Source organism: Elephantulus edwardii, unplaced genomic scaffold, assembly GCF_000299155.1.
Source record: "Elephantulus edwardii isolate Elephantulus edwardi_28Jun2011 unplaced genomic scaffold, EleEdw1.0 scaffold00026, whole genome shotgun sequence".
Lineage (NCBI taxonomy): Eukaryota > Metazoa > Chordata > Mammalia > Macroscelidea > Macroscelididae > Elephantulus > Elephantulus edwardii.
This window is the reverse complement of record NW_006399776.1, coordinates 3,412,128-3,423,405: the sequence shown is the minus strand read 5'-3', so window position 1 is coordinate 3,423,405 and position 11,278 is coordinate 3,412,128. Positions and strand designations below refer to the sequence as shown.

The following is an 11,278-nucleotide window of genomic DNA, read 5'->3' as shown; positions in this document are numbered from 1 at the left end:
AAGGTGCCTCTGGGTGATTTGAAGCATCAAGCGTTTGATTAGCAACTGAATATTTGTTAACCATTTGCACAATCCAGGAACTAGTAGGCACACACAAATATTTCCTGAGAAAATGGGCTCAGACATGTGAAATAATAGGACACTTACAGCCTCCAGGGAACAATTGAGAGCTACTGAAAGAGAACTGATAATTATGTGGGGTGAATGAGATCAGAGCAAGGACTGAAGTTTATTGGGACTAAGGAATTAATTAGCCATGGCATCAACCAAATGACAGTGATCTGCTCAACAAGTCTTCATGCTTCCTTGACTGCTGGGGCCAAAGTCATGGCCAAGTGCAACTAGTGTCCTCTGACTTCTGTGCCATCTCATACTTGGTTAAGACACCATAGAATTCCTGAGCCCCAAACAGAGTCCTGTGGGGAAGTGCAGACAGCTAAGGGAGCTATCCATCCTGGCATCCCATTTTCTGATCCCTCCAAACTCCTGAAAAGCCTCTTCTGTGGTGGGGAATGGAATAATTTACACTTTAACTTGCTCTTTTGCTTGAAGTTTGAAGGCAATATATCCAGCTATTGTCCCAGAACTCACAACCCAAAGTCTACATAGACGTTTTTGTAACCTTTGATGTCCTTAAATTTGTTGCTTCTCAGATTAGCTTGGATCTGCCTTTGACCACTCTTGAAGGGGACAGTCTCCAGAGTGATGCTGACCTGATGTTGAGATTTGAGGATTCCAATGCTGTAATAGACAATGGAAAATGTTAGAAAAACATAGACATTATGATAATCTCCAAATTCTACTCCATTCCCTCATTTTACCCCCCTGAGGGTCTCAGAGACAGCCTGTGCAGAAGGAAAAGACAATGATAATCTCTGGTGGCAGAGTCCATAGGGAATTGAACTCTTTATGGACTTAGCTATTTGGATTCTAATTGTACTCACATCAGATCTATAGGACTCTGTTTGGGGCCTAGAAATTCCATGGTTTTCTATCCCAAAGGCCACACCTCCTTGGTGGTTCAAATCCACCAGTGGTTTAAAGGTATATAGGTGGGCAATCGTTTTCCATTCCATTTACTCAGAAACCCATAGAGGACCAGCTATGAGTGGACTCTGGCTTGATGGCAATGAGAGAGAATCTCTGGAAAAAATGGGAAAGAAACCTGGGTACTCTCAGCGCTTACATGACTCTTTGCTGCTTTTTGAAGAGACCACTGCCTTCCACAGTCAGCACACAGTCCTCAACCTGCTCTGAGAGGGGGTTTGCAAATATCACTTGTATGGAGAGTGGTTGGTTCATAACAGCAGCTCCTAGAACCTAAACAGATGTAAATAAAAGGAAGAAGAAATTTAGTCCTCATTCAGCCAGTCATGAAAAATTCGTGGAATCTACTCAGGAACTACTATTCAACATTTCAGGAACTGGTCTCTAAGTTTGTTTCCAGAAAGCAGGATGTCCTTGATCTGTGTTTTTTTTGTTTATTTTTTTGTTTGTTTCTTTTTTTTTTTTTACAATCATGGACTAAATCAGTTAATGAGTTATGATCAGCATTTTGAACTGAACTGAAAAAAATGAAAATATCAGAATGTATTCCATAAGATAAATGCAAATACTGTTATGCCAACTTTTGTTTTCTTGTTATATGAAATTTTTGACTATATGTGACTGGATGTTTGTGTTGGATTGTGGTGCAAAATATTTTATTCAACTCAGATGGAGTTTTGGTGGTGGCTTGTTGTTGTTGTTAGGTGCCATTGCGTTGAGTACAACTCATAGTATCCCTATGAACAATGGATTTGAACTCTGTCCTTTCCTGCACCATCCTCATTATCTCTGACATACTTGAGTCCATTTCTGTGGTCAATGTGTCAGTCTAATTAAGGATCTTCCTCTCCTTTTGCTGATCCTCCACCTTATCAAAAAATCACCCCTCCTAACAAACTGCCCAAAGTATGTGAGATGAAGCTTAGCCATCCTTGCCTCTAAGGAGCACTCTGGTTGAGCTTTCTCCAGGACATATTTGTTTGTTCTTTTGGTAGTCCATGGGATAATCAGTACTCTTCTCCAAAGCCACAAGTCAAAGGCATTGATTTTTCTTCTGTTATGCTTATTCATTGTCTACCTCTCAGATGCGTAACAAGTGATTGAAAAGACCATGGCCTGAATCAGGCACATCTTAGTCTTTAAACTGGAATACTACCAACCCAAAGGCATGTGGTTCAAGTCCACCAGATGCTCCATGGGAGAAAGATGGACGATCTCCTCCAGTGAGATTTACTGCCTCTGAAAACCAGCTGGAGGGTCAACTATGAGTTAGTTCCAACTCATTGGTACAGAGCAACAATGTTGTTGTTGTTGTGTACCGTTGAGTTGTCTGTGACCCATAGTAACCCTGTGTAGAGCAGCTCTGAACCTTGTCCTGTCCTGAGCCAGTCTCATTAATTCTGACACATCAACACCCATTGATCCAGTCAATGTATTGATCCATTTCACCCAAGGTCTTCCTCTCCTGTACTTTCCCTCCACCCTTCCGAGCATAATGTCCTCTCTCCTGGCCACGTGCCCAGAGTATGTGAGATGGAGCTTCAAAATCCTAGCCTCCAAGGAGAAACTTGGTTTCACCCTCTCCAAAACATACTTATTTGTTTTCTTGGCAGCGCATGGTATATTCAAGACTCTTCTCCAGCACTACAAGATGAAGGCATTGATTCTCCTTCTGTCATCCTTAGTTGTTGTCAAGCTCTCTGAAGCATAACAAATAATTGTGAAGACCATGGTCTGGATTAGGCACACCTTAGACTCTAGATTGACATAATTGCTTTTAAGCACTCTGGAAAGTTCCCTGACAGCAGATTTTCCCAGTGCAATTCATCTTTTGATTTCCTGACTGCTGGTGAAAATCTTAGTCTTCTTGATGTTGAGCTTCAATCCATATTGAAAGATTCTCACCACTGTGCCAACTGGCAGCACCATGATAGATGGAGAAGAGATTGAAGTGTTAACAATTACAGCTTGCTCAGCTCCACAATCAACATTCTTAACATTAGCAGTCACAGTCAGGAACCTTGTTTTTTGCCAATTCTTTCAGAGTAGCCTGAACTTTCCCCTTCTTCTTTTTTTCGTTTTTTGATTGAGGAAAGAAATAAGATATGTTAATAAGTACCCTACTTATTTGGAATCAAATCTTTATATTTAATTATGATGTGACTAAGTTAACTTTTAAGATACTTTTTTTGTTTTTTTTTAAATGTAAATTTATTATTAATTTCAGTAAAAAGTTACAGAGACTTTAGATTTCCATTCATTCGTTGTTGCACTTTTCTCCCCTCCAATTCTCCCCTGTAGTACACTACCCTCTTGGAAAAGAAAAAGAAAAATTCTTTCGTTGTTTTACAAACCCTCCCCCAGGTCCACTCCACCATGTAGCCTTCTCACTAGACTCCTGTCATGACAAAAATACCTAATCCCTTTTTAACACATATCCCTTTTAAACAGTTTTCTCCCTCATCTGTTTCAATGCAGTATATATAATTGAACCCATCTTTCTTAGTCTATCCCCAGCCCAGAGGTCAGTCCTGTTTTACAATAGTGGCACCATGCAGTATTTGTCCTTTTGTGACTGAGATACATCACTCAGCCTAATGTCCTCCAGAGTCACCCATTTTGAATAATATTGCTTGTTCCCCTTCTTCATAATTGATCATATGTTGTTACTTGAAATTCTTCTGTGTCAACCAATTCTTTTTGGTACTATGTTTCTGTATATTCCTTCCATCTTCTTTAATGCTTCCTGAATCATTATATATTCTGCCCATAGCATCCTTAAACATTTCAGCTCACTTGAATTTGTTCTTCAGTTCATTCACCTTAAGAAATGCTAGAGAGTTTAGCCCTTTTGATTTTTCAACTCCGGTTCCTGGAACATTTCATTATAATATTTTGTCTTCTCAAACTGCCCTTTGAAATCTTCTATTCAACTCCTTAATTTCTTGATTTCTTCCTTTTGCTTTGGCATCTTGATGCTCTAGTGCAATATTCAGAGTTTCTTCTGACATCTATTTTGGTCTTGTCTTCTTAAAAACATTAAATTCAGAAGATGGAAAAGTCTCATGAATTGGGAGTCTCCAGTTATATTTCCTCTACTCCAAGAATTTTTTTCATCCAAGTGTAATGTAATCCAGAGCTCCTAAAATATTTTCATGCATAATTTAAGGTGACAGACTCTTCCTGGACAGTTTTGTTTTGCTTGTTTTTTCTTGTTGGAATTCTACCCTATTCCTAGACTCCTCCTATCCTAACAGGTTCTAATCATACAGTGCATGAGTTTGGATTGTTTAGGACTGTAGCAATAGGAAGAAGCCTCAAGACCCCTGAATGCACTTTTTGTTTAGTTGCCATAGAATTCACTCTGATTTGTGGAGAAGCCATTGCATTAGGAGAGAACTATTCTTCAGCTTTTCAAATACTGATTTTTTTCAGAAATAAATTGCCAGATCTTTCTTTTAAGGTTCCTCTGAACAGATGCAAACTGCCAACCTTTCAGTTAGTAGCTGAGCACATTGACTATTTTCACCATCTAAGGACTCTGCAGAATGTGAAGAAGATCCAGCATCAGGAATGGAGGAGGACTCATCAACAACTTGTGTGATGCACACGACACAACTTTGCTCACTGAAACTGAGGAGGACTTGAAGTGTTTGCTGCAGAAGGTCAACGACTGCAGCCTTTAATACGGATTGCCTCAACATTGAGAAAACAAAGATCCTCACCATTGAGCCAATAGGCAGTATCACGATAGATGGAGAAAGAATTGAGGTTGTTAATGATTTCATCTTTCTTAGATCCACAACCAACACCCTTGATAACAGCAATCAGAAAATCAAAATACGAATTGCAATGGGAAATTCTGCTGTCAAGGATATCTCCAGAGCACTGAAGAGCAATGATGTCAGTTTAGATATCCAGGCCATGATATTCTCAATTGCTTGCTGTACATCTGAGAGCTGTACACTGAGTAAAGATGACAGAAGAAAAATCAATACCTTTGATTTGTGGTGATTGAGAAGAGTATTGAAGATACCATGGACTGCCAAGAGAACAAATAGATCTATCCTGGAGAAGGTAAAGCCAGGCTGCTCCTTGGAGGCAAGGATTTTGAAACTCTCTCTCACATACTTTCTTTGGGTATGTGGCCAGGAGGGACCAGTCCTTGTAGAAGGACATCATGCTTGGAAGGGAAAAGGGTTAACACAGAAGAGGAAGACTGGATGAGATGGATTGACACAGTGACTGTGGCAATGGAGTCAGGTGTTTCTGAGACATGAGATTGGCTCAGGATAGGACAAGGTTCACAGCCATTCATTGTTTATAGTGTTGCTATGAATCATAGTTAACTCAATGGAACATAACAACAAGGACTCTTGATTTCTTAAAACCCTCTCCAAAATGAATTTGTTTCTGAGCTTGCGATATTCACCTCACCAAGGAGCACCACTGGTTCACTTGGCAGTGCCTCAGAGAGTGGTTGACCTAGAGGAGGCAGAATTGGAAGGAAGGAGGAGATTGGGATGCCTTCCTATTCAGAGGATGATGACATGTGAGAGGAGGAAGGATACCAGAAGCTTCTTCATCTAATCCTCTCACCTGACATCTGGAGAAGCAGAGACCCAAGAGCTCGTCTAAGGAAATACAGCCAGCAAACAACACCCTGAGTCATCCTTTCAGGTAGTGCTTTTCCTTAACCCAAGCCAAACATTTGTACTCAAAGTGTCTACTGTGGTCCCTGAGACAGGGACATCTCCATGACGTCTTCCTGGCTCCTACTCAAGAATGTACCCCAAAGACCTCTAGTGATGCAAAAGGATTGAGCGTCTTTATAGAAACCTGCCTCTCTTTGCAGCAGCTGGGAACACCAAAAGAGGCAGAGAAAAGAAAGCTTTCTCTGCTGAGCAGGCCCATGCTGCCCTTTCAAGACTCCACCCTCTCCTGACTGGATCCCAGGAGCTACCCTCACCCCCAAGTCATTTGCAGGGTTTTTGCCTACATTAATCATGATGCCAGGATAGGACAAAGTGATGATCTTGTTCACTAGGATCTTCTCGGAACTGCTCATCTCTTCACCCAGGGCACTGATGCGGATCAACTTGTCCATTGACAGGTACTGGCTGTACTGGGAATAGAGGATTTTGCAGGGATGGGTTTTTGCTAGGAGAGAACACAGAGATGAGGTGAGGGAGGCTGGGGAATCAACTGGGACTGGACTGGATTAGGAGAACTCTTTTGGAGAGGAAGGAGTCACAATGGACTGATCCCCTGTGAAATAGTTACCAGCTTTTCAAGCTGGAAAGATTGGGGTTAAGAAAAACAAAATAATTTCTCCAGCGTCCTTTTGCTAGTAAACTAAGACTCTATCTAAGGTCTGCCAACTCAGATTTTTTTTCTTCTCTTAAATGAGGCTATTTTCCTTAGGATAATAAAAAGGAGAAGGAAAGGAGGAAGAGAAAAGGAGAAGGAAGGAGTGTCTGTGCCAGAGACCAGAAGGGTCACAGAGATCTTCTCCTAGCACCTTGTTGGCATTTATGTAACCCACGCCCATAGCCAGAGCCTATACCTTCTTTAGCACAGAGAGTGATGAACGCTGTTTCCTGCCAGAATGGGGGCAAAGGACTGCCATCATGCTGCAGGGACTGGGCGCTCAGATTGAGCTTAAGATGCTTGAACTGAGATGACATGTTGAGGGCCAGCAAGACAAAGTTTATGTCCTGGCCCATATTGGGTGGGCCGAGCAGCTTGAATTTCAGGGAGACTTGGACAACGTCAGCGGGCTGAAGAGAAGGTGTGTCCAGTCTTCGAGAGCTGCCACTGCTCAGTATGTCCGGCCTAGGAGGCTCAGACACTGCTCGGTGGGAGCCTTCGGACCTTCCAGCCTTCAGCTTTTGAAGAGCCTTCAGAAACACTTGCCTCTCCTGGATGGAACCTGAGAGCAGAGAGAAAATACAACATCAGCTGGGCTAGGCTGACCCCGGGGTAAATCTTGACTGAGCACCACCTAACAACATCTACACCAATACTAGTCACATTAGTATAGCAGCAATATTGGAACTTTTTTCCTCAGTGAATATGAACCACTATCCTCACGGTGTAGTCCAAAGCGAAGTGTGCTGCTAACCCAGAGGTTACACCCCTCAGGTAGTTCAAATCTACCAGTGGCTCCACAGGAAAAAGAAAAATGAGCAATCTCTTCCTAAGCAATTTAGAGCCTCTGAAAACCCTTGAAAGAGCAGCTACAAGTCAATTGCAACTTGATAGCAATGAGAGAGACCATTTATTTATTGAGTGCTTCCTAAGTGCCAGGTTTTGGTGGGCATTTCACACTTTCAGTCCTCACGTTCTTGAAAGAGATGTTGTTGTTCCATAATACTGATGAGGAAACTAGGGCTCAGAGAGGTCATATCACTTACCCAAGTCTTACAACTCTGAATAGACCTAATGGATTTCCAAATCAGTGCTTTTGACTGCTCAATTCTGATTCCCAAAGGAAAGAAGGCAGCTTGTAAGTGTGAAAAAAATAAGCCTTTTAAGGAGAGATGTCCCTGTTTTCCTCTTTGAAAACCAAATTATTGGTCAGAGGTAGACTAGTTCCTGAAAACAGAGGCAGTTAGTGTTCCCCGAATGGTCCAGATCTCCTTGCTTAGTATGAGTAGGTGGGAAGGAATGACTGTGGGGGGGACCGTGTAGTCAGGTTGTGCAGGGAGACTCTTCCATGCTTCCCTATGATGCCAGTTCACTGCCTTTGCTAAGCACTGACTGTCCTCAGAGACTGGCTGCACCACACAGAGCATTCCCCATGACCTCCAGAGCAGGAGCCCCCTTTATCTCCTCAGACTGGAGATCACTGTAACTCCATGTTCCAGCTCTTGAGACATTTGTAGCATAGATGCTAATTAATTTGGTTCCTCTGCAATCAGTTAGACCCCTACGTCCAGCTGGGCCGAATGTGGGGGACGGATACTGTTGACCAATAAGCCCTCATGAGCAGGACATGCAATTCCACCTCCATGGGGGTCACAGTGGAATACCAAGGACCTCAGTAGCAAACGCTGTTGATGCTCCAACATTTCTCCTTGAACTCGCCATTTTGATGTCCACTGGCCCAACTATTGAAAAAAGAACAAGTCAGGAAAAAAGCTTTGACCCACTTTTAGTTGGCACAATACCTAGGGCTTCTCCAATAGCCAAACACCCTCCCTTTGCTTGAGTCTGATCTATGCAGAACAAAATTTGCAGCCCTCACGTGAGATGAATGAGGGGCCTGAGCAGGCTATAAAGTTTCCCTGGCAAAGACCAAAGATCTTCTATGGAGATTAGATAATGAGCTTCTAAAGAGTTTAGCGTAATTCTCAGGAAAGTCAGAGCTCACTCAGGATGCAATGTTTCCAGTAGTAGCACCCGTCCTCCTGTGTCTTTCTCTGTGTCCAGAGCTGCCTCTATCATACATGGGGACAACAAAAGTGCTTGGGGTTTTACAATGTCTAGGAAAAGCCTCAACTAATGACTGACAGGAGATAGTATATAAATAGCCTGGCCCTTTGTCTCTCAGCAAGGTAAATCTGCAGTGTTGTTCTTTGTTTGATTCTGTCTCCCGGTTAGTTTTGCTAGATTTAGAGAACTCTGTCTTACAGTAACTTCTTGTGCTACTTCTCTGCAGAATTTTCTTAGTTGTAATTTTTAGAAAAGTAGAATGAGGTATCTTTATTCTTCTGTGAGGTTGAGTAGGTTCAAATCTCCAAGCAGTAAGAATTTACACCATCTAATGACCTTGACCAACAACAACAATGACCTTAAATGAAAATGTGGGGCCAGTGGAATGTTAATTTCAGAAAAAAAAAATACATACAATTTGGGCCATAAAAAATTTAAGAAACCAAACCAGTTGCTTTCAAGTCCATTCTAATTCTTAGCAATCCTATGGAGCACAGTGGAACTGTCCCAGAGGGCATCTAAGACTGTAAATCCTTAAAGAAGCAGCAAATTGCCACTCCTTTCTCCCATCAGGTGGCTGGTGAATTAGAACCGCAGATCTCCTGGTTAGTAGCTGAGGACTTCAACCACTGCACCACAGAGGCTCCTAAGGAGGCTTAATAATGCCCTTTATATTGACTTCTTTCCCTTCTCTGTTTCACTTCCTCAAACTCCTACCAGTAATTCCTGGAATTGTCTCATAAATGTTGTTGTTGTTGTTGTTATGTGCCGTCGAGTCGCTTGCGACTCATAGCGACCCTATGTACAACAGCCCTAAACCCTGTTCTATCCTGTGCCAACCTCACTGCCTCTGACACACCCATCCCGATTACCCCAGTCACTGAATCAATCCACCTCATAGAGGGTCTTCCCCTCCTGCGCTGTCTCTCCACTCTGCCCAGCATGATGTTCCTCTCCAAAGACCTGTCTCTCCTTACAAGTCTCACAAATAAGCCATTTATTTTTTAATCTTTTTCTCAGAATATGTTTTCAAAACAATCCAACTACGACAAACCCAATGTCAACAGGAAGTGGAGGGCCAGTTTTCCTGGGTTTTGTTCAATACTTGTCCTGAATGTTGTTCAATGCTTGTCTCTCTTCATGTAACCTAGTCCTAAGATTGGTATTGGAACTTCTGTGTCTGTCCCAAAAGTGCACATAGAGAACCACAGACACCCGCTCTCCGTGCTCCCAGCATCTGCTCAGATACTCTCAGCCCCTATCTTCCCATCCCACTCCCAATCCCTGCCCCTTTCTGGCTCTCATGGACTGGCTACTTTTACTTGGTTCCCTGGTGGTTGGCTTTTTTCAATATCCAGGACTCAGTCTACACTTAGTCCCTGAGTGAGACAAAACAGTTCAAACTCACTGAGTTCTTTTCCAGGAAAAAAGTCAAGCAATCTGTTTTCAAAAATATCAGTCAATGAAAATCCTTCTGAGAACAGTTCCACTGTGATACACCTGGGGCTATCATGAGTCAGAATCAGCTTGATCCACTTACTTACCTCTCCCTTTGGATGGCCCTGCCAGGACTCTCACATCTCTGAACTGTCTCTGGCATAGCCAATTTGGACAAGGGGTGAGATTGTTGTTGTTGCGATTGTTGTTGTATGCCAGGTTGGAACTTACCCACAGCCACAGCTGACCCTTCACTGGGTTTTCGGAGGCAGTTTATTGCACAGGAGGTGATTGGCCACTGTTTTACTGCAGAGCAGCTGGTGGGGTTTCAATCCCATGTGTGCCTTTAGGATTGAAGTGCAGCTTCTTACCACTAGACCTCCGGAAGGGGTGAAGTAGGGGTAAATATCTGGCCTTGCATCAGCCTCAGTGCAGGCTAGTGGTCTTCCCTGTTCTCCAAATACTAAATACATTTCCTTTTAAAAAAACAAGCTAAAATAATTCAATTCATTCATAGGAGAGAGCTCACAAAATCTCCTGCCATCTTCAGGAAGAGGCTGATTTATTTTCTGGGAAGAATGGTTGAAAGTTTTATATACTGACGGTAGATACTTCAGGAGCTCTGGTGGAGCAGTGAGTAACGTATAGGACTGCTAATCAAAAGGTTAGTAGCTCAAACCCACCAGCTGCTCTATGGAAGAAAGACGTAGCAGGCTGCTTCTGGAAACCTTAAGGGGCAGTTCTATTCTGTCCTTAAGGGTCACTGTGAACTGGAATTAACTCAATGGCAGCAGGTTTGATTTGAGTTTTGGTTGGATGTATGGCCCTACAATCAATGTGAGCATCTTGTGGAGGGATGCAGAAGGACATGTTGGTCTCAAATGTGAAGTGGTGATAGGCCTGAGAAAGCGAGCAAAGGGGACACAACAGGGACCTTAAAGTGACATTTCTATTTCTCAGAAAACAAAATGTTTGTAAAATATTAGAAGAATATTGTTGTGGTGCATCATCAAGTTGGAACTGGCCCATAGCTGACCCTCCAGCAAGTTTTCGGAGACAATAAATCTCATGGGAGGAGATTGTTTACCCTTCTCCCATGGAGCAGCTGGTGGATTAGAACAGCTTGCCTTTGGGATTGTAGAACAATTTCTTTTATTTCTTTCTTTTAATTTATATTTTAATGAAAATTTATAGAGAACTTGGATTTCCACTCATTCATTGTTGCACATTTTCTTCTCTGCCCTTTTCTCTTTGAAAAAAAAAAATTATGCACACCCATGTTCATTGCAGCTTTGTTCACAATAGCAAGGAGTTGGAAACAACCTAAGTGCCCATCAACAAACGAATGGCTAGAGAA

General features: G+C 42.4%; 1 protein-coding gene across 1 annotated transcript in view; it reads right to left on the bottom strand.

The window, feature by feature from the left end:
• Nucleotides 1–587: 587 nt before the first annotated feature.
• The window catches only part of TGM5 (transglutaminase 5), a 37,976-nt gene continuing 27,285 nt past the window's right edge, over nt 588–11,278 (bottom strand). Inside the window, exons 10-13 of the mRNA XM_006883212.1 lie at nt 6,614–6,979; nt 6,047–6,207; nt 1,187–1,320; nt 588–741 (exon numbers count right to left, since the gene is read on the bottom strand). Coding sequence (XP_006883274.1) covers nt 588–741; nt 1,187–1,320; nt 6,047–6,207; nt 6,614–6,979 — 815 coding nt within the window. The remainder of the gene's footprint in view (nt 742–1,186; nt 1,321–6,046; nt 6,208–6,613; nt 6,980–11,278) is intronic.